This window comes from Emydura macquarii, unplaced genomic scaffold (assembly GCF_026122565.2).
Source record: "Emydura macquarii macquarii isolate MOO-44397 ecotype Brisbane River unplaced genomic scaffold, CSIRO-AGI_Emac_v2 contig_1353, whole genome shotgun sequence".
NCBI classification, from domain to species: Eukaryota; Metazoa; Chordata; order Testudines; family Chelidae; genus Emydura; species Emydura macquarii.
In genome coordinates, this window is record NW_027131490.1 from 1474102 (window position 1) to 1497879 (window position 23778).

At 43.9% G+C, this 23778-nt stretch overlaps 1 protein-coding gene across 1 annotated transcript in view; it reads left to right on the plus strand.

Moving 5' to 3' along the window:
• The first annotated feature begins 9091 nt into the window (after positions 1–9091).
• The window catches only part of NWD2 (NACHT and WD repeat domain containing 2), a 116216-nt gene continuing 101529 nt past the window's right edge, over positions 9092–23778 (plus strand). Inside the window, exon 1 of the mRNA XM_067551532.1 lies at positions 9092–10473. Coding sequence (XP_067407633.1) covers positions 10323–10473 — 151 coding nt within the window. The 5' untranslated portion in view covers positions 9092–10322. The remainder of the gene's footprint in view (positions 10474–23778) is intronic.

A 23778-nucleotide genomic window follows, 5' to 3' on the forward strand; every position in this document is an offset into this window, starting at 1 on the left:
AACTACCCTTGTGATTTACATGAATTAACTCATTAAGACTCAGACAATTTACATTATTTTTCATTTTTGCAAGAGCCTTAGCTCCTCCTGGTTCTGACCTAAGGTGACATGGTAAAATACCATGAGAAAAGCTGTTGTCTCAATATTTACTGTGCGGTGAAGTGGTGTGGCCTCCCTCTGACCCAGGGGAGGAGGAGCGAGCCTCTCTACTTGAGGGGGCGGAGCCAGGCCAGCCTCACACCTCCCACCGGAAGCAGGTGGGCTGCCAGAGCTGCCTACTGCCTGGAACACAGAAGAGCTGCAGGAGTTGCTGGACACCTGTGACACTGAGGGCCTTGCTGGGGCTGCCCTTTGTGGTTTATCCCAGGGAGACTGACGATGACCCTGAGGACTAGGGACTGTAAGGAAGGGGGGTAGGAAGGAGCCCAGGGGAACCAGACAAATGTCCGGTTGTGTTGTAGCCTGCAGCTGGGTCAGTGAGTTTCAGCTGGAGCCCTGGCCACTGTTACGACCCTGGGGTGGGATGTGGTAGAGTTGGGAGGGCCCATGTCCCCCTCCCTCTTTGCCACTCCACCCCTAGGGTGGCAGCCTCACCCCAGCCTGTGAAGCCTCTCTGGGCTACAAACTGCTCACCTGCCCCACCCTGCCTGAGGTAATAGACTGCTACCCAGCTAATTGGCTAATTCCTCCTGCCAATAGACGGCGAGTGAGTGAGGCGATGTGGCCTCCCTCCGACCCAGAGGGGGAGAAGCGACTGGCACCCCTCTACATACTGCAAGACTGAAAACACAAAGTACCAAAAATCTCATGAAAATGTCTGTTTTCATCAGACATCTTGTCCAAGGGCCTGATCCAAAGCCAGGTACAAAATTACACAGCTCTCAAAAAATGAACTGTGTTCGCTGTAATCTAGTGAAAGTTCTATTCTATAATGGGTTACAATCAAGGTGGGAAGAAAATGTTCACACTTTTAGGCTACCTACGTTCACTCACTGAAATTAATTGACAAAATTGCCATTGACTTCAACGGGGGCAAGGATTTCACCTTCAGTTTGTGGTTCAATTAAAGATGGTTTTATTTGTTACCAGAAAATTATGTATAACATTTTACTTAAGAACTAAAAGCTGGACCTTTCACCCTTATTCACAAATGCCATTGGTTTGAAGTTCTAGGACCCAATCATGCAAAACTTTAGGCACATGGACAATTTACATGAATACCGATAAATGCCAAATTACTCATGTGCCTCAGGCTTAGCAGGATTGGGTCCCATAAAAAGTGAGGTGATTTTTCCCCTTCAGACATATGTGATTTGGTAAGATCAGTTTTCTTTTAAATAGGAATTCATTTATATAATACATATAGTTTAGATCATAGAGTCAAAAATAATATATTCCAGTGTAATTTTTTTAACTTCTAAAACTGCAGGAAAAACATGAAGGCTTAGAGGGATTTTATCAGGGATTCAAGGGAAAATAGGAACATTAGAACTGCCATTCTGTATTAGACCCAAAGTTCATCTAGTTCAGTACCCTATCTCCAACAGAGGCCAGCATCAGATGCTTCAGAAGAAGATGTAGGAATCTCGCTACAATCAGTTGTGGGATAATCTGTCTCCCCCCATAGGTCTCGTCCTGATCTCTAATAGTAAGAGACTGACTTAAATCCTGCTGCATGAAATGTAATTGTTATCATTAATTATCACGGCTCTGGATCTTCTTGTTATCCATATCCATTTCCAGTTCCGATATGAATCTTGTTAAGTTCTTACCCTCAATGACTTCCTGTGTCAGCTAGTGAACCAAACCATCAATATTTGTAGAATGTATGCTTATCATCTGAGAGAAACATCCTAAATATGAACCTAATGTAAACCAACAGTGATATCTCCCAGATTCTGTGCTACTCATAGCTTTGCCAAGCAGAAGAAGAATGTAACTAACAAAACTCTGATCAGTTTCACAGTTGCTATCTGTAACTCTGTTGGCAGTGAGACTGACAAGAATGATGTCAATTACCCCATCAGCAGAGGTAGATGTTGGAATTATTCACTGGAAGGGAGAACCAAACAATGGCAACTGGAAAAGAAGAGTAAAGTAGTGGAGTTGATTGCAGCTGCATGGAAGCTGTTGAAGGGGTAGAGTAATGTATCACCCCAGGAATCTAGAGATCTGGGACTAGGAGCGGGGAAGGAAGAAAGGATGAAAAAAAGCTTCTTTTCAGAAGACAAAGTTAGATGGAGAGTGGGAGCTTTAAATTAATTAGACACAATCAAAAATTTCTCAGAAACTGATATAAAAGAAGGAGTCCCTGATAGGAGGCCAGGGACAGTACTGTAGTAAGACTTAAAGATGTATATGTTATTCCTGGCAATCACAGTTTCAAGGCAAACTATAAACCTGAGGAGTCCAGCAACCCTGCAGTAAAACCAAGCTATATATGTGGACAAAGAATGGTAAGAATTTCATTTGGTGAAAGGATAACCCAGAGCATAAGAAAAAAGATATAGAGCCTTTAACCTCAACTGCACTGGTTCAAGTCTCATCCACGTCTATAGTTACTGAACGCTGTTACTATTTTACATCTTTTTGATTGCCTAAGGGCTTGATCTTGACCTGACTCAGCCCTTAAGTGAAATAAGATGTAAGTGCCACTTTCAGAATTCTTCATTACAAAAGGCAATCTCACAGTTGCAACTAACTGATGCCAAAGACGTCCTCAGCAGCGAAGGCAAAGACTGAATGATCTGGGCTACCCTAAAGCAGTGGTCTCCAAACTGTGCAGCACATCCCTTGGGGGGGCCACAGAGGAACATTCGGGGATGGGGGATGCGGTGGGGCCCAGGCCAGCCCCATGTGGGGTGGGAAGGGAGCACCTCCCCACCCCACTCTGCCCCCCATCTCCACTCCGGCCCCACCCCTGGCCTCCAGCCCCGTTCCCGACTACAGCCGCAGCTCCAGCTCCCGGGAGAGCGTGGACCAAAAAAGTTTGGGGACCACTGCCCTAAGAGCTATAAACCAAATGTGCAACTGCAAGAATCGCACAGCTTTAAAGTTGCTCCTGCAAGTGGAAAAGCAGTGAAGTGAATCTGCTCCACACAGGATTATACTGGGATCTCTTCTTTCCACATGGCAGAGGAGGTGTGAGGGGTCTGCTGCCTCTGCAATACTGTCCACACATGGCTGGAGCTGCAAAGAAAATTCAGTGACTTCCAGTATCTCAGTGGGAAGTCATTGGGAATTTTGGATGCCCAGCACCTTTCAAAATCATGTCCTTAAAACTACTGTGAAATATTGTTGTGTATTATTAAACAGCCACATTCTGCTGTGGGGATGGCTGCGTTTTAGTGGAAGGTAATGTACTTTTGGTGAAAAGATGCCATAGAAACTCAGGTATTATTTAAAATGCAAAACCTGAGACATAGGTTTGCTTAAAGCAACTTAAACCCATTATATACACAGGCTGGGATTTCCAAATGTCTTCAGCATTGGTCTAACTCTGCTAAGTCAATGAGAGTGAGTTAGACCAATGTGGAACTCCTTTGAAAATTCCACCCATATACTATGGCATTAAAATTAATCTATTAAATATCCACAATAGCACAAGTTTAACTGCCAATAGGAACCATTAATTTAAGTCTCCAGACTTTTGTGCAGTTAAATATGAGCCGTGGCATTGCATTTAATTTCTCACAGGTTTCTTTCCAAGCTTAAATTCAATTAGAGTTCATCCTTCTTCTTCTTTTCTTCAGTAAACAAGATTTAAAGTGATGTGTAACTCTCAGTAGATTCTTTTTCAACTCTACGAACACTTTGCACATATTGGCTGTAGGTGTGTAGCCTGACACAGCAGGGGGGGTTGCAGCTGTTCCTCAGGCCCAGGCTCCAAGGAAGGCCACAGCACCTTAGTCTAGGGCGAAAAGAAAGCTAGAGGTTGGTGAGTCTTTAGCCCCCAGCCCCTAGGCAGGGCGGAGCTGACAAGCAATCTGTAGCTCCCCAGCCCTCAAGCAAGGTAGGGCTGGTAAGCTTGGTATCCTCTGACAGACGGGTTCAGAGGAGCCAAGCACTCCCAGAGTGGTTAGGGAAGGGGAGAGGGGAACGCAGGCCCACCCGACTCCACTGCATCGCAGCCCAGGGCCCTATCAGTGGCAAACTGGTTTGCCACTGAGTCCGCGGCGCTCCAGCCACAACACAAAGCCTCAGCCAAACTATGTTCAGCTATCCCTGGGCTACTTCCTCCCATCCTGTACCCGGGTACCTGCAGCCAGGGGTCTTCCTCCAGGTTGCTGGGGTAGACAGTGAGCGGGAGCCCCACAAGTCCCTCACCATCAACCGGTGGCAGGTCCAGAAACTCCTCGGGGTCATCAGCAGAGGGCAGCTCCTTCAGGTCACAGGGTTCCAGTGGGTCCTCCGGTACACAGGCTCAGGTAGCTCCAATGGATCCCTGGCATCGGACAGATCCTCCAGGTCAGGGCTGGCCTTGGGGGTTGCTCCTATTCAGTGGCCTAGGATAGCTCTTCCCAGTCACTTGGGCCTGGTGGCCCAGGCAGGCCTTGGAGACTCCGGTCGGTGGGACAATTGCTCCACACAGCAGCAGGGCCTGAGTCAGGCCCAGACCACAGCCTCAGGGAAGACACATCTGACTCCAGCAGCACCTTCCCCCCTGCTGAACTGCTAAACCAGCCTTTATACTGGCCTTTCCTGTCCTGGCTCTGCCCCTTTTCTCCCAGAGTATTCGACCTGCAGGGCCTTGTTCTGCCGAGCAGGGGGGTTTTGCAGGGCCTTGATCTGCCCAGCAAGGGGGCTGCAGCTTGTCCTCCGGCCCAGGCTCCGAGGAAGGCCACAGGCCTTGCTACACTGGCCTTGATCCAAATCCTATTGCAACCAAAGGGAGTCTTTCTGTTGTTGTCCATGGGCTTTGTATCAGGCCCATTGAGTTGTAGTTGATATCCTGAAAAGTCTTATTTTTTTCAATAGGACTACTCAAGGAGTAAGGAGTTATTCAGTGTGAGCAAGGGTATAAGAATCAGGCCCTCAGGTAATAACTTGAATCTAATCGATATCTTAACAAGATAGGCTTTTTGCAATATTATACCTAATTTACAGATTAGTGTTCTATGCAATGTTATTGTACCTGTCTCAGTCCCAGGACATTAGAGAGACAAGATGGGTGAGGAAATATCTTTTACTGGACTAACTTCTATTTGTCCAATAAAAGATACTACCTCACCCACTTTGTCTTTCTAGATTAGTGCTCTATCAGTTAGAACCATTCAGTTAGAACCCCCCACACACACTACAGAAAGGAGGTGGACAAATTGGAAAAAGTCCAGTGAAGGGCAATGAAAATGATTAGGTGGCTGGGGCACATAATTTATGAGGAAAGACTGAGGGAACTGGTCTTATTTAGTCTGCAGAAGAGGAGAGTGAGGGGGGATTTGATAGCAACCCTCAACTAGCTGAAGGTAGGTTCCAAAAAGGATGGTGCTAGGCTGTTTTCAGTGGTGGCAGATGACAGAACAAGGAGCAATGGTCTCAAGTTGCAGTGGGAGGGACCCTGTCTTAGGTTGGATATTAGGAAAAGCTTTTTCACTAGGTGGATGGTGAAGCACTGGAGTGGGTTACCTACGGAAGTGGTGGAATCTTTATCCTTATAGGTTTTTAAGGTCCAGCTTGCCCAGCTTGACAAAGCCATGGCTGTGATGATTTACTTGGGGTTGGTCCTGATTTGAGCAAGGGGTTGGACTAGACCTCCTGAGGTCCCTTCTAGTCCTAATCTTCCATGATTCTATGATTCTTTGAAAAAGACATTACTTCCCCTACCTTGTCTCTTTGAAAAAAATGCATTTAATTGATAGCTGATGCAGGAAAAGAGGAAAAGGGAGAATGGCAAGAAATATGGAATTAATTAAACTATAGCATTGTTTTTTAGAGGAAACTTGGGTAGGTTTATCAAACTAGTGAAGAAATATTCCTAAAAACATGTTTTAGAGCTAAATGTGAAAACAAAAAATATTGTTCCGTTGTAAGCATTTAGGGACAAATTGTTTTATAATGTCTGACACTTTGGCCTCAATAGGAGTAACAACTACTCAGTAGTGTTGGGGAAGGGTTTTCAATCTGACCCTTAACCAGTAACGATCACCCTTCAACGGAAAGTCAGGCATATCAATTAATATTTAAAACAGTTTTTTAGAACAAAGAAAAATAGTCAGGGTATAAAAATATAGAGGTAATGGAAATCTTTCAAATATATGAAATCCTACTAGAACCTGACTTGAAAAGATACAAGATTTATAAAGCACAAAAGGCTGCAGAAAAAATATCAGCCTTTTGCAATGTTCTACTTTGATAATTTTTTGTATAAAAGGTATTATATTCTTATAAATCCGAGTGCTTTAATGACTTTATGAGTGTGTAGGCAAGGCAAACAACAAAACAGGATCAAAATATTTTAAACATATATATTTTAACATTTGGATGCAGTTAACACAGGGCTCAGTCATGCAAAACTTATGCAGGTGAGTAACCTTATTTATGTGAATAGTCCCAGTACTCAGAGATTACTCACATTAATAAAGTAACTTGCTGCTTATATTTTTCCAGGATCAGGCTCTTAATCATGTTTTATATCAAGTCACTTGTGGAATGAAAGCCCGTTTCTATTCTCATTGAATTCAATTGCAAATCTCCCATTAACCTTAAGGGTGTAGGAAGAACCGAATATTAAAGATCTGATCCAAAATCCATTGAAGTCAATGGGAGTCTTTCCATTGAATGTAATGGCTTTTCAGGCCTTTAGGCCCCAGTCCTACAATTGAGCTCCATCAGTGGATTCTTGTACCTATATGAAATTCTTGTACCTATATGAAATGTACCTATATGAAATGTATATTCTTGTACCTATATGAAATGCTGTCTCTGTGTGGCAGCAATGGGGCCTAAAGATGTAGCTTTGTTCTAAGATATAACAAATTATATCTTGGTCCGCATCAAAATTAGCCAAATTTGTTATTGCCCAATTATGAAATCTAATGGGACTTACAATTATTGTTTTTTGATTGACATAATATCCTATTTATACTTCATATTTCAATTTACATGACATCCCTTGGTATTCTGTTCCTTTTATTGTTAGCTTAACATATGAAAACTTAAATTATTTAAAGAAAGAGTTACCAAATACACTCCACATTAACTCAAACTTGTTTTAATATTGATAAATTCTCACATAAATCAAACAACTCCTTTTTGCCGAACCCCTCTCCCCTACAACATACACACTTCTTCTTTTTCATATCAACCTCTGTTATTTCCCTTCATCCCCAGTGCTGTACATGAGCTATTCACAGGAGCTGACTCTAAGACAGTTAGGGCGGCATAGGATCCTATTCCTACTAAGGCAAAATTCCCATTGAATTAAAATGGGACAGCCTGGGATCTTAATTAGATTAAAAATAAAATGCAGCACATCATGGCTGAGGTAGCCAAAAGCTATAGCCATGAGGTGAATTTCCTTAAAAAAAAACTCTCTTAGGAAACTGTTTATGATAGGTTCCAGACCAGCTGCAACATAAAAAGGCCCTGGGTAAAGTAAGGGCCCCCATCCACCCCTCAGGAGCTGCTTCCACTGTTGCAAGAATAATCATGATTTGCTCTTGGCCATATGCTGCCTATCTTGTTTCAGCTCAGGAAAAGCAGAGGATCTAGTCTAACTAAGCATTAGCCCCAGTAAAATGCATAAGATGTACCTCAGGCTGTTCCACAAACCACCTTTAGCTCATTTAGTGAGCTGTCAGCAGCCTCAAGAGGCTGCTTCTAAGCCTGATCTACATTAAATAAAATACCTGTTGCTGACAACTAGCTAGCAATGGGTGCAGCTGAACCACTGGTGAACGCAGGTGCACAAAGGGGAGGCAGAGTGCAAATAAAGAAAACTCGGCTTGGCACCACTTCAGTAAACTGCCAGGTTTTCACTTCAGTTTCTGAAACGTTGCAGCGCAGGTTTGCCATTGACTATACTTGCAGCAGCTAAACCATATTCAACCCCCCAAGTTCAGCTTCATCTGTTGCTGACATCCATTCTTAACAACTGGCCAATTTTCCAGCATAGACCATGATCAGAGAAAGAGAGTTACTAGTATCTGAGGGGGGCAGAAAAACTCCCTATACTGCTAAGCATCAGGCAACCTGCATACTTGCATTGCACTGATTTCCGCACCAGGGAGAAGAGCTCCATGTATGTGGGACCCCCATAATAGATATCAACACCTCTTAATCCAGTGATTCTCAGACTGGGGGATTGGAACCCCTCAAGGAGTCCTGAGGTTATTATGAGGCAGTTGCGAGCTGTCTGGCTCCATGCATGGCTGACAGCCAGTACCCTGTAGAGATGGGTGGCCGGAGAGCAGCGGCTGCTGGCTGGGGGCGCTGAAGGCAGCGCCGTCCCCAGCAGCAGTGCAGAAGAATGGCATGGCATGGGGGGTTGTCCCTTTTTGGGGCGAGGGGTCATCACAGGCTGAAAGATTTTCAGAAGGTGTCCCAGCAAAAAAAGTTTGAGGACCACTGACTTTATCAGTTATACAAAGCTAAAGATTGCTCTTATGCCCCTGTGTTACCTACAGCAAATCAGTCACGTAGGTATGTAGTGTGGATCACTTATTCACCATACAGCCTGTGTCTCGCTCGGTATTCTATACGTGCCAAGTAAGAAAGCTCTCTAGAGAGACGCTGGACTATACCGAGCTCCCTCTATACCAGCGCGGTGAAGAAGCTGCGGTTTGCTTCCCAGAAGAGATCCGCGAACCTGCTGTGAGCTCATCTTAGGCTAATACCCCCCCGCCGCCCATCTGATGCCAGCTCCCCGCCTGCGCTCTCTGGAAGGTTTCTAAACTCTGCTGATTTGTGCAAGGTCCGCTGCAGCTGCACGGCCACCGTCTCCCGCCGGGTCTGGCTCGCCTTTGCACTGGCCGCCGCTGGGTTGGGGCCGGGCCAGTCCAGCGCCCCGCCTAGTGCGCGCGCGTGGCTTTCTCTCGGCGCCGCTCGCAGCGTGTCTGGCGAGAGGTTTCCCGCCGCCTCAGCAAGCGGCGGCCGCCCGGCCCGCGCCCACCTTTCTGAATATTTCATCGGCGCTGCCCCGCCGCGCGGACGGGTCTGCTGCAAAGAGGAGCCAGCCGAGCTCCCGCGGAGCCGCGCTCGCCGCTTCCTGCCTCCCGCCCTCCGAACGGGCTTTGATTCCTCCTTGCAAAAAGCCACCCCGCTGAGCGGTTTTGGAAAGGAAATCCCTCTGCTGGAGCTGACCGGCTGGGGAGCCGGTCCGGATGCAATTAACAAACAAAGCGGCCAACCCAGGGCTCTGAACGCTTCAGTGGCCAAAGGATGAGGCGGGAGCAGCTTTCCTATAAAAATCCTCGCCGCGCGCTGTGAACCAGTTTCAGGAGGGCGATGCTGCTGGGGGAGAGTTGCAGGGGGAAAGGTCCCTTTTCGGACGCCGCCGTGCTTAATGCACGCGAAAAAGCAAGAGACTTACTGCTGAGTGTGTTCCGGCGGTGAGCGCGCTCTCCTGCACGCCACGAGCCTGCTGAGACCGGCCCCGGAGGGTCACAGCCCAGTCGACCCCCCTCGCCCAGACACTCTCTGCCAAAGCCCGCGCGCTCGCTGTCTTCGGAAGCCTCCTAGGGGCAGCTGATGTGCGGCTGTGCCCCTGGCGGAGGGGAGGGGGGGGGGTCCCAGACGCAGGGGCTGCTCGCGGACTGAGCGGTGAAATCGCACGTGCTTGTGCCAAGCTAGGGGAGAGGGGCCGTGCGCTGGCGGGGTGGATGCCCGCGGAGCCGGTGCCCCCGGTCCCGGGCTGGCCGCAGTAGCCGAGCCCTGCTGCGCCGCACCATCGCTGGCGCTTGCTGGGTGATGGGGCCGGGATTGTGGAGTCATCGCTGACCGCCCAGCGAGGAGTCGAGAAGAGCTCAGCGCCTAAAGTTTGTTTCCACCTCCCCACCCGCTTCTGCAGCCCCTCCTGCAGCATCGGGGGCTGCCCTCCTGCTCGCACGTTTCCACGGCGGGGGGGAGTTCAAGCCCAGCTGCCTCAGCCGCCGATGACCTCCTGCCGCCGCCCGGTGCTGCACTGAGGACGCAAGAGGCGGCGGCGGAAGACGAGCCGGGGAGCCCGTATGGCCGCTCCCAGCGAGCAGGTGGCAAGCGCGGCTGCTCCTGCCGCCACTGCGGCCCGGGGGCTGCTGTGAGCCGGGGGAGGCGGGGGAGGGACTGCGGCTGCCTCGGAGATTCTCCTGCGGAGCGCTGCGGGGCCGAGCAGGCGGCGGCCGGAGATGTGGCCGGCTGCAGTGGGCGGCCGGCTGCCCTGTCCGCCGGACTCGGCGCTGCGGCGGGCGGCTTTCTCCGGGAACCTCGCGGCCCTGCCGTCTCACCTAGCGCCCAGCGGCAGGAGCGTCCGAGTCTTCATCAGCGCCAACCCCGAAGGTAACCCGCCTGCGCGTGTGGCCCCGGCCCCCCCCCCACCCACCCTTGGGGACACGGGCTGCGCTGCGCCCTTCCTCCCTCCCACCCAGCGGCTGGCTCCTCGGCGTGGCTCCAGGGGGCTTCTCCCCCCTGCATATGCCCCAGTGATGCCGGGCACTGCCAGTCTGGCCCCTTAGATCACAACTAAGAACAAGCCAAGAGGGTCTTGGCAAGTTCCCAGCTATTCTGCACGGGGTGATGTTGAAAGAAGTTGGTGCTTCTCTGCACCCATCTCCCCTTCCCCGCCCGCCTCAGAGATGCCCCTGCTTGAGGGGCTTGGCTGCAATGGGCAAGGGCACCATGGGGGCACAGCCAGCCCAGCTCCCCGCTGGCAGCAGAAGCGCCTGCTCTTCCTCGCTATGGTGTATTCGTGTGATCGCGCCTCCTGGGCAGAGGTGCAGCAGGGGCGAGCCCTCTCCAGCTGGCCTGGGGCTAGGGAGAGCAGTGCAGGGAAGCTCCCTGTAAAGAGAGGAGGAGGAAGAATTACGTGCAGTTCCGCGGCTCGGCCAGTGTCAGCTGCCCGAGGAGCCTCGAGGCATCTGCGGCGCACTCCAGCCCCGAGGAGAGCCCTGCTCTCCCCCTGTACTTAGTGCTGCGGCCCCTGGCCCTGAGCTGAGCTGCTCAGTGCGCCTTCAGTACAGTGTCACAGTCACGAGTCCCTAGAGCTTCCTAGCCCCGAGGTCGGCTGGCATCGGATGACTTCATTTCTCCCCCCTCAACCCACTAGCCCAATCGGCGTGCCCTTGGGAGGGGGGAGCCCTGGGAACCCTGCATTCCCCCGTGGTTGTGAGAACACACTGAAATGGAACAACTAGCTCCGGGATTGTGCTGAGATCTGTGATTTTTCAAGGGTGAAAGTTGAACAAGAGGCAGCTGAGCGAACCAGATGTCCAAGAGCAGCCCTCCAAGTCGTGTATTTCACTGTTTTGCATTAACTGAAGTTTAGCTTTGATTATAGGAAGCGAGTCATTTCAGGTAACTATAGGCTGTGATTTATTCTGATACAACCATTTTCCTGAAGTATAACATACGGAAACTAAATATTTGAAAGATATTGAGCATTTCCTTCTTCCTCCATTTTTATGGTTTAGTACAACTTGCTCTGTTTCATTATTTATAAAAAGGTGAATCAAATAAACTATGAGCTAAACACAGTGAAGTGACCATTCAAGGCAACAACAAAGAATAGGTAGTCTTCTAATAAAGATGGAGCAGAAAGTGCATTTTACCGGAGGATACTGGATAGTGGTCTCTTAAATAAGATTGCCTGATAAGGGAGGTTTCCTTTACAGAGTTCACATATATTGCAATTAAGTGTAGGTCATACATAGTGATTTATCTGAAATAAAATTTAAGAGGAACATTTTTTTTCTATAACATTTTGGAGAGCAGAGGACTAAGTTAATACAATAATTTGATCGTAATCCTTACAAGGATGCATTTTCATTGATGTCTGCAGTCTTGGTTTAATAACACTGCTGGACCAGGCACTTTATTAGAAGTACTTGAAACAATTAAACTGCCTGTTCTTAGAAGTACAAACTATTTTAAAGTTCTGCCTTTAAGCTGAAGAAGTTAGCATACATTCAGGAGAAGGAGTTATTCCCATAAATTTAGTTATTTTAGAATCAAAGTTGCTCCAGTCTATTTTGTCACAAAAATACAAACACTGAAAATAAGGAAATAAAAAAATAAGGCAACATTCTTAATCGGTCGCAAGAAAGAGTCCAAGAATTTTACCAAACTCATTCACATCAACACCCTAATGCCTTCTCTAACATGCTTACTTTTAATTCAACAATATTGTCACCCTCAATGCACACATCAGAGAACTAAAAATCGTACTTAAAATGACAAATGTATTTGATTTTATAAATGACAAATATCATAGCATAGATATGTGGTTCTGACCAATACAGTACATCAAAAACTGGCAGAATAGTAACTTTAAAATATATACTATATCCAAACCTTGTGGATGCATGAGTCAATTTTCAACTCTCAAATTTGGGTGATTTTGTTGTTAGAAGGATTCTTAAAAAGGGTAGATTCACCAGAACAAAATTCAACAAGTGGTTATTTAAAAATGTTTAATTCATAAACTGTTTAAAAGATTAGTGTAAATCTACAAGATATTCTTTTTGAACAGAAAAAGAAAGTGCTGTACATTTGGGGAAGATACACAATTTTATTAATGCATCAGAGTGATTTAAACCTTGCCTGAAGTATAAATGTATTCTTACCTTTGGAGTCACTTTTTTGTCCATGAGGCTTCCATAATATTTATCATATTAGCTAGATATTTCAGTTAAAATGCTCAGCAACCAGTTAGTTTAAAAAGTTAACATTTAGGCCCATATCTCACAGTTAGCAGGATTGGTTCCTTAAATTGTTATTTTAAGATTTCAGTTAATGACCATATTGAGATGAATTGAGGAGTTTTGCCTCTCAGAATAATCTTTTTCGGGCTGTTTGCAGACTCTGGAAGACAACATTGCATTGATTTACCCTTGGTTTACATTTCCAAAATTTTCTTCTCAACCATAATACATTCTATGTTTTAAATGAAAGCCTGGGACAAGGTTTTCCATAATGACTAGTGATTTTGAGTGCCCAATGTGAGATACCTAAAAGGAGTCTGATTTGGAGAAGGGTAAGGTGTGTGGCATAAAAATCCTTTAAAGGTGAGACACCCAAAATCACTAGTCTCTTTGGAAAAATCTTGGCTTTTGAGTCTAGAGAATCCTCTTGATGACAAATATCCATCCATGAAAATATTTCTTTAAGGTCCTTGTGACATAGAAGTAGCTATTACAGTACTAACAGTGTGTATAAATTAAAAAAAAAAAACACAAAAAACTGGAAAAGGTTGCCTGTGCCCTGCATTTAACTATAATCTGAAAGTTAGTTATTTTCAGATCTTAAAAAATCAGGAATTTATTTTCTAAAGCGCTCCCCCAAAAGTTAATAGAAATATAATTCTGAAGCAGAACCCATTTGAAAATGCTTCAAATTCACAAACTAACAAACAGATTTAGGACCCGAACTTATCTGTGTTTGTGGGGTCAAAGCCTTACTTATTAATTCTCACAACATTCATTTGTGCGCTGTGGGCTTGATCTTGCTGGTTACTGAGCATTTCTGAAATGGGGTGAGTGCCCTCAACTCACACTGACTTCAGTAGGAGTTGAGAGTGTACAGCACCTCACAGGAGTGTTCAACACCTTGCAGGCCAAACCATCAAATAGTAAGTACTGAGAGTTTAGGGACACTGATTAAGGTCCTTGGAGTTATTTGGGCATCTAACACCCATTGAATCTTTGTGGATCTGGGCTATTCTTTATTCTGGTCCCAACCTAAGCCCTTCAGCACATACTTAATTTAAAGCATATACATAGTTTCCTTAAATTACCAGCATCTATTAAAGTTAGACACATACTTAATTACTTCGCTGAATCAAGGGTTCAATTCCTATTTTAAGTGCAAATTTCAATAAAGCCTTAAGCATGGAACTCTTACGGCACCTTCACAATACATTTAAGGTAATATGCTGTATGGTTTCTATTTTACAGCCAGAAAATATATTACCTTTCAAACTTCTTGAACACAAATATATGTTACACTGAGTAACTGGACAGTAAATAACAATAGAGCGTATGGCTAATTAGAAACAATAATGATCTATAGAAACTTTTATTCTAGCTTAGATAAATGAAACTATTTTTCCTCTAATAGTTATTAATAGTGACCCTTGTTTCTGAATTAGCTGATATTAATTAATTGACTGTTTTAATGTAATTGAAAATTATTGGTCTTCTAAATCAAATTAAAGCTGCTTTATTATTTGAAAAAAATTAAGCCTTTTCCTAGTTTCTATAGATACTAATCAAACATTTTCAAATAATTTTAAAATGCGGAATCAAAGAAAATTACATCCATTCTTATTATCTAATTAGCTAAGGGGAAAAGTTAAATTGTGTTTTATATTCACCTCCATTTTATCAAGAATTTTTGGTTTGTTTTAAAGTGATAAGGAAGTAAATTCAGTTCTCCCAGTATTTGTAATAAATTATATTACAATTTTATGTAGAAGAAATCTGTACAAAATTACAACATTTTAAATATAGTCATCTTCTGTAAACTTTTACTTATGTCAAGAGTATTAACTCCTGTGTCTCTTCCTTCTGTTAGCTTACAGCTCACATTAACTATAACAATAGCTAGGTGTGAACGCTCATGCAGTTCTAGTATACTTGGCTGTAATGTCATCGTATTTCATAGGTTAAGCACATTCTGGTGGTCTTTGTCAATACTTGGACTGTAGATCTAAAACACAGCTGAAAAACCTAGCTGCTTTGGGATGTGGTGTTGGTGATATAACAGTTGTCCTAATGAGTCCAAATTGAGCAGTACCACAACATGGAGTCAGGACCTTGGCTTCTGAAGGTAATGTATTTTTGAATAAGAACATAAAATCAAAATTCTGACACCCTGCCTTAAATTAAAATTCCATGGTACTTTTGAAAGCAGGGTACCATGGAATTTTAATTTATCTTTGTCAAATTCCAGTTTAGGTAATTTTATCTTCTACCTTAAGCTTGCTCTGTTGTTCCCATTGGTTACATTATTCTTCATTATTCTTCATTGTAAACAGCTGTGTAGTTTTTATTGTGGTGTTAAATTTCATGTCTGGGAAAGGCTGTATTTCAGTAATGAACAGAGTGAAACCAGTAATGAAGAATACATATAGAGCCAAACCTTGCCCTCCTATACATGTGAGCAATCCCATTGAAGACAAATAGATAATGATGCCTCGCATGCATATGTCATCCGTGTGTATCTTCCTGCCATGGGTAGGGTGAGCAAGTCCTATCTGAGGGTTCAAGTGGGACTTAAGTATTGTCTACCACTTGACTGGGACTTCTGCCCAGGAATGAATTTCACCCTTAGTGCTGGCTTTCAGATCCATTACCCTAAGCCCAAGCCAACTGCATTTCTACTCCTCCCTCCCAATGGGGGACCAGTGAATATCCTCCAAAGTCCATAGAATTTTTTGTCAAATTTTGATGGTTAACACTTTTATACAGTATAGTAGCTTTTGACATTTGAAATTTTATAAACTGGTTTCAGTGGCGTAAACAGAAACAGATCTGGTGAATGAGGTTTATTTTTATTTTATAAATAAAACGGCTGACCTGTGCATGAGATTTTTGTTTCACTCAGTAGCTACTTAGATTTTCAAGCATTAAAGCCATTTATAAGTAGGGTTGTCAGAATTCAATTTTTATTTTTTAATAATTTTGACAGATATCAATGTTTATTTTTAAGGACTTGTTTTGATTTTCATTGATTTAAATTTTCACAGTTGTGGAAAATTATGGGCAGGTCACATAATGTGGGGGAAGACAATTTTTTTAATGACAGTAGATGTTGAGATTCAAAAAGTTAAATATTGACAACTGCTAAAACATAAATTGTCAACATCACATGTCAAAATATACAAAGTTAATGTCCTTAGATCAAACTCTAATTTCTCAAGCAGAATTTTGTTTACTTTGCCTATCTGCAAATTTCTATTGTTATTGATGGAAATATTTTTTCATGGGTTTGTGTGTGTGTATGGTGAAATCAATGTTTACTTACATTTGCCAATCAAAAATCTAATCCTTCCAAGCCTTTTTTAAAATAAATTACAAGGACCATAAAACAGATTAGCTTTAACTCCTTTGAACTCTTAAACTAGGCCTTGATCCAGCAAAGCCCGTAAGTCAATGGGGACTATACACTTGTTTAAAAGTGCTTGTTTATGAGCTTTGCTGGATCAGAGCCTTACTGACCTTAGTTGCTTTCCTAGAAAATGAAATTTGTACTGTATTAGGGAAGTAGGGTGAGATGTGTTACTTTGTAATGACAAACATTTATTTTAATTTCTAACAAGGATACTGAAATTCCCCTTATTTGAAAAAAAAAAAAAAAAAAAATCAATGTAACCTTAACTATGGAGCCATAATGTATGCATATAGGAATGTTAAATAATAAATAAATAATACCTCATTTTGCTAACATCAAACTAAACAACTGGAACTTTATCAGACTCTCACAGGATGACCAAAATGGGATTTCATTATATTGCTATATACTTATTTTTATAATATAATGTTAGAATTATTCTATTTAATATGTTTTTCATCTACACTGAATATTCCAAAAACATTTGCAACTCTTCTCATATTATAGTATTCTAGTCCCATTGAGTAGAATAGAGCTACTTTTTTGATTGAAAGTTGCAGAAATAGGTCTTATCTGCATTACTATATTTGGATCTCTTTGTCTGCTGTTTTTGATAAATGTTCTCTCTTTCTGTGTGTGAAGACAGTGAAAATGAAATGGAATATGCGTTTCCATGGTCATGCCATAGAACATTTATTGCCACCAATGAACATAAGGGCTGGTAACTCACAACTGATGAAGAATTATGATTGCTCTAATTATGGCATTCTTGCCATATGTGGTGAGATAAAGATACGACATTTCCCTTCTATAGCATATTCCCACTATACTATTTTATTTTTACTTGAAATGTTGATTTCCTCTTTTTTTAAAGTATTAATTCAATGAATATCAAACACACAGAAGTAAAAAAAATGCTTGTTAATGCAGTTAACTCTGGTCCATTATGCTTCTGCCCCAAAATACTGCATGGTCTCTCCTTATATAAATTGCATTATAGGACGATCTTATTTATAAAGATAATTTTATGTAATCGGGAAGAAATTTATTTCTTGTCTAAAGGAAAACACAGATGTTTGAGTGCATAAGATAGCAAGGGAGGTTTTGAAGAGATGTGGAGACAACTCCAGGACATTTTTATGTTAAGTGTTAGTTCCTGTTACCTGAAGTTGTATCTGTACATGGATTTATGTGGCACTTATTTATTGAGGCGTCTAATAGCTACAAAACAAACTACATTTGAAGAAGAACATTTCAGTATTTTAAAGTTATGAACTTTTAAAGTTCAGTGATCTAGAGTCTGAGATGGTGGCAAATTTCAAATAATCTCATTTTTTAAAAATAATTTCTAATTTGAAACAAGTGCCCATTTCAGAAGGCTCAGAGATTGATAGAATTCAGCATTCCAGCTATATGAGACAGGCCTCAGTCTAAAAAAACAGAATGGAAAAGTTTCAGCTTGCTATTTTTTGTGTCTCTGGGGCCCTCTCCTCTGCGGCTGCAGAAACGATGCGGTTCTGCTGCATCGATTGGTGAGAGGAAGGTTTTGGGGGTGTGCTCACCTCCTGTAGAATGCAGAACCTTGCTCTGTGTAGGCTGTAAGTTTCCTGAATAGCAGCATGGGAAGGACTGTTCCAAAAGTGGCACGAAAAGATCCACTGCAACGCAGATCCTTTGGTGCTTGCTTCCATTGTGGGAAGTGCTTACTGAGCCATGAAAGAGAGGCTGCATTGGGCTGAAGTAACTTTCATGCTAGCAGCTGTGGAGATGCTCTGTAGGGAGAATTGCTCCTCAGAATTTCTTCTGCATCTGCTGAATGCTTAGGCCACCTAACCTGGTGTCTGGGCTAAACATTGGGTCTAGGTTGCAAAATTTATAATTGGAACTTTTTTGTTTGTTTAATTCATGCTAGAAATGGCTGAACAGATTTTGCTGATGTGTTTTAAGTGCACACAGTGCAAGGAATCAACCGGGAAAGCAAGAAGGTGTTTGGGTATTTTTTTTATAGAATTGAAATATATACAATTCCACAGTTCTTTCTGCTTCATCTTTAGGAATGAAGTTACAAGTGACCTAAAACATAGCCATTTTCCTGCTCTACACAATCCAAAAATAAAAGGGATGTGTTTGAGAAAAGGGGAGCTATAATGGAAGTTGAATTTGATTGCAATTACAGTAGTTCCTTCTCTCACTATAAATCCATATGTCACTATTAGCATTCATATGGTCATAATTAGGCAAACTCAGAGTCTAAGTAACCCTTTTTAGGGAAACTGCAAAATTTTCCTTTTTGAAAAAGCCTTTCCATTATAGCAAGAACAATAATCACAACATTTACCTTTTCTCCCCCGAACACTTCCCCATCAAAAATATCAATCCAGTAATAAACAAGCAACCAACTAACAAAACAAAACAAAAAACCCCAAAACAAAACACCAAACAAAAACCCCAAGCAGAGATTTTACTATGAAGAAGGAGAGCCAGAGACTCCATGAAGTCCATTAGGACTGCACTATTGCTATTGATTATGGAAGGTGCTCGCATATTACAGTGATGAGCAGGGCTATAAAACTAAATACCTAGGTAATTTTGACAGCCTTCTCATTTGAGGGAGGGGAAATCTATTTCTAAGACTTTAAAACAATTAACAATGTTGTTATCCAGGTTCCAAAACTGTGCTTGAAAAATTTAAGGCTTCTAGATTCACCCAACACAGGCAGCCTGTTAGCAACACGAAGACTACGTTGTCCAAGGCAGCTTTCAAAACTAACATCACTTTTGGTGAAACTGGATATATATGTTCAGAGAACATCATTCAGAGTTGCACATCCAAGCACTGTTATTACTAAAGATGGGCCTGAGCCATCAAGTTGGGACCCAGACCCTGACTTTTGCAAAATTCAAGAGTATACAGAGCCTGGGTTTTGTTTCCGCGTATTATAGACGTAGGGGTCCTGCAAAGGAGTTTGCTTTGTATCCAGAAGTACACATTCCCCAAAGTTAAGATAGTTTGGAGCAGTTTTGGTTCAGGCTCATCTTATTACCATCAAAGAGAATACAAATCACAACACAGCAGAGCACATCATTTTCTTTCTTACCACAATAACCATTTAAATATTGCTTTATATCTTCACAAGTATTTGGATACCAATCTTGGCTCCTCGTAGTTTCGTCTAATACATGTGAGCATATCTCTCATTGGTTGGTTTAGAGACGTTCAGTGTCACCAAGATGGGAGTATTTTGCCAAAGTCTGCCCTTTTCTTCTTCCACTCTTTGGTTTGCAGGAAGGGATTTGAGCTCCATACATTTGACAGTTTCCAAGTATGATTAGAGAAGATAGCATTCCCAAGTACAGATTCTATATTATATTAAACTATGTGCTGGAAGATACAGTGTTACAGTATTGATTCCAGTCCCAATTATCTCACTCTGTTTCAAAGTAAACAACAACAAAGCCTTTGCTCTACAAGTAGATGGGTGACTAGTACTACAACACGTTTAACAATCAAAAACAGGAACATCACCATGAGCACTCTGCACTGATCTGAGCTGGGAGAGCTCATACCCCCACATTTGATGAAATGGTGACCTGAAAGTCAGTCCTCTGCATGACCCCCACCCTAATAACCCTTCAGCCTCAGCCTGGTGGGAAGTACCAGCTCCTGATAGGAAGCTGTAATGCACAGGGAGATAAACTCTCTTCCCTGAGCAGCTCTAACTCCTGAGGAGCTGCTTCTTTCTCCATTTGATCTAGTATAGTGGGTTGACCTTTCTGCTTAATGGTTGTCCCAGTGTGCAGCCAGCTAATGAGGCCTTATAGGGCTTGGAGCTTCTTATCTGGCAGGGCTTCAGACTTTAAACAGTGCAACAGTCTCAGTCCTATGTAACAACAGTAAAAAGGGATTAAATAAACAATGTGTACTGCTTGGGAGACTGATGTTAATTTGCCTTGCTATGGTACTAACACCATCTTTAATTCATTGTAACAGAGAATTCAGCCCCCTTTTGTGCAATTACTGCAGCTTTTTAATAGCCTTACTAAGAGATATAAAAGACAAAATAACTACATTAAAATGCAGTTGCTACAAATAGCATCCTATGTTTAATTCTAGCCCAGGCCCAACATGGAATATATTTCTAGCAGCTGTAACTGTAGTTTAGTGTAGTTGTTTTGTAGTTTCATATGAGATGGAAAAAATATACCAATTTTGAATACATTTGTGGTCTTATTGTCGATATCTGCATGGATAAAGATGTTGCAGAAAATAAGGACATAATTTAAAATTTAATATGAAAATTTTCATTGTATTTCTGTGGAACCCCCTTTGCTAGTTGGAGTCGGCAGCAACAAGGGCCGGGTTCAATATGTAGGGGTTCCTTTCAACAATACAGCACAAAACCGGCTCGAGACCCCACTCAATAACCTGGGACAATTACACATCACCCATGGGCACCTGTAGAGGCAATACTTTCCCTCTCGCAAGCTCAGAGACTGAGTGTAGAAAAGAGACTTTTAATAAAAAGGAGGAAAGTAACCCAGCATTTAACTTGGGAAAATGTCGCAACCAGAATTCACATGCATAAAACCATAAACAAAACACCCACCCCAGAGTTTTCTTTTGCCTCAGGTTCTTAAGGTCAGCAACAAAAATTTCCTTCTATGTGCCCCTCCCTTCATAGCACCCCACTCATAGATGCTGTCCTTAATCAGGGCAGACTCAGAATCTAGAGGTGCAGCTGCAGAGTTCGGAGGGGGAGGGAGGAGAGAGAGGAGAAGGAGAGAAGGAAAGGAGGCATCTTGCTTGCTCCACTGTCCAGCCACTATGTTCCAGCTGGCCACTTGCTGTCCCACCAGCTTGCCAGTCCTCTGGCCGCTCTGCTGGCTACTCTGCCGGCTGCTCCGATGCTCACCATCATCTTCTGCTGCCACCTGCTCCTCTGCAGGTCGGTCTCCAGAGGCTCCTCCCAGCTCTTAGTGGTTTTCAGCTCTCAGTGAGGGAACTTCTCTGAGAAGGCAGGCTGGGCAGGAACGCTGTCCCACAGCAAGTGATTTCAGCTCACTTAACGAACCAAAAAGACTTCTAATAGAGCTAACTAAAGCTCCATCTTTGAACAGTGGGGAGGGGTAGGTCAAACCATGCCTAGGCTATTAAGCAAAGGCCACATCTCCCAGCATGGCCACCTGTCCCCACCCACTCTACCTTTCACAAAGGTCTGCATCTGAGCCCCCTGCTTACCAAGTTCAGTTCAGATGGGAGTGACCCTTCAATCTGGACAGGCTAGAAGCAGTGCTTCTCAACCTTTTAAGTAGCAAGTACCCCCTGACTTCTGGCAATTTTAGTAAGTACCCCAACACTCAATTTTCCTCTCTGAGAAATACAATCTTTTTCCCCTTTACTGCTGAATGACTGTATTTCTCGTGAAGCAGGAGAGTTCTGCAGTGCTGTGTGGCCGTGGCAGATCACAAAACCCCCTGATGTTTCTCCCCTCCTTCCTCCTCCCCTTCCTCCATATAGGAGCAAAGGTCAACGCCAGCCAATCACTATGGCCTGATGGCGCAGTTGCGTGGTGTTCTCCTCACACAGGTGGGAACTTGTGAGGTATGAGCAGGCACTAGTGTCCCTGAGTGGATGGCAGCGCTCCCCAGGGCCATCCCTAGGGGGGTGCAGGCCTGGGGCAAATCACACTGTGTGGGCTCCTCTTAAGACTTATACTGGTAAAATCTGGGGCTGTCATAGTTGTCAATTTCATGGCTCAGCTAGAGCCGTGAAACTGACAAGTCAACCTGTGGGTAGAGCCTGGCTCCAGGAGTGGGCAAGCCATTGGGCTCTCCTCCTGGCTTTCTGGGCACCGGGCTTTGAGCCGGGAAGGGGAGTTGCCACCTGGGCAAGGTGTAAGCTTGTATTTAATTTAATTGTATTAAGGTGCTGCCAGCCCAGGAGGTGGGACACTGCCACCTGCTCCTAGCTGGGGTGGAGGAGGCTTCCGCGCAGGCTGGGACCCGGGGATGTGGGCAGGCGGCAGGCAGCTGCTGCGCATCTTCAAGCCAGGGTGCGGGAGGCTGTCTCTTGGCTCGGAGCCGGGGAGTGGGTGGCTGACACCCAGCTGTGAGCCCAGCTCGCAGGGCGCAGGAGGCTGTCGCCAGGCTCCCACATGGGAGCTGGGACTGGGTGGAACGCGGGCGGCTGTCACCAGACTTCCCAAAAAGCCAGTGGCTGCTGTCCAAGCCGGCAGCTGCCGTCTGATGTGCTAAGAATCCGGCAGGTGCCGTCCACCTCCCAGCTAGGAGGTGGGACCAGGCGGGAAGCCGGCGGCTGCCGCTCACCTCCCTCAGGCTGCTGCCTGCCTCCCATCTGGGAGCTGGGACCAGGCGGGAAGTGGGTGGCTGCCGCCTGGCTTCCCCAGAAGTCAGCAGCTGCCGCCCGCCTCCCTTCAATGGGTTTTTTGCTGCGTACCCACTGCCTGTGTCTCGGGGTACGCGTACCACAGGTTGAGAAACTATGGGCTAGAGCACAATTCTGCTGCCCTTTGCTCATACAATAAGGAGAGCAATATTTAATTCCCCCTGCATTCATCATTAATATGTAACTCAACACCAGCCAAAGGGATTATTTGGGCAAAGCAGTCCCATCATGGCAGGGCGGGTGTACTTATGCAAATACGGTCTGGTCCTGCAGCCTGTTCCCCTCACTCCAGCCAGCTCGGCAGAGGAGAGCTCATTCAGATCCTGTTTAGATCTGTCATGAGTCAATTCTGCAGACAAATTTCTTTGTATTTAATGATGCACATTGTTTCCTGTAAGATTCTTTTCTTGTGTTCCTCAGCATTAACATTTTCAGGATCCAGTTCAGTCTCAAAAAGCACATAGTTTTCATATCTTGTAAATTCTTGGAAAAATGACCTTTTATGTTTCTGCAGCGTAAGAATAGCATGTTGTTTTGTTGAACTTGGAGCTGCCTGGAAGCTTGTTCATTCCGTGCCACTTTGAGATACTTGCATTAATGGACTTGTTTGTGTTGTTGCTTAAATGTGTCACTGTCTTCATGACAAACTGAATAAATTCTCACAAAAAGCAAATCTGCTTAGAAGTTTAGTAGTCAGTTTCTTTTTTCTAACTACTCCATGCTGGACCATCTCACAGCACTGATTTTTAAGAACTCATTGTCTTCAGCAAGAGTTCTGCTTCATAACTGATAGAATGGCTTGAGCCTTTATCATTCATTGTACCTCATGCATGAGAAGTATTGGCATGTAGAAAAGATACCCTGAAGGTAGCAATTAATATCTATGTATTGCATGGGGAATTTTTAAAATATTTGACATTGAAAAAAATCTTCAGAACAAGAGATTGCCATACTATAATTCTATATATATGAGGACATTACTTGCATGACAAATTTTTTAGCTTGAAACTAATCAGATTCCCTTGATTTTTCTTATGCCAAAATATACAGTAATAACTCTTGAGACATGGTACGCATTGAGGTATGACAAATGTATTTATAAGGCCCCAGTAAGGTTTAAATACACCAAA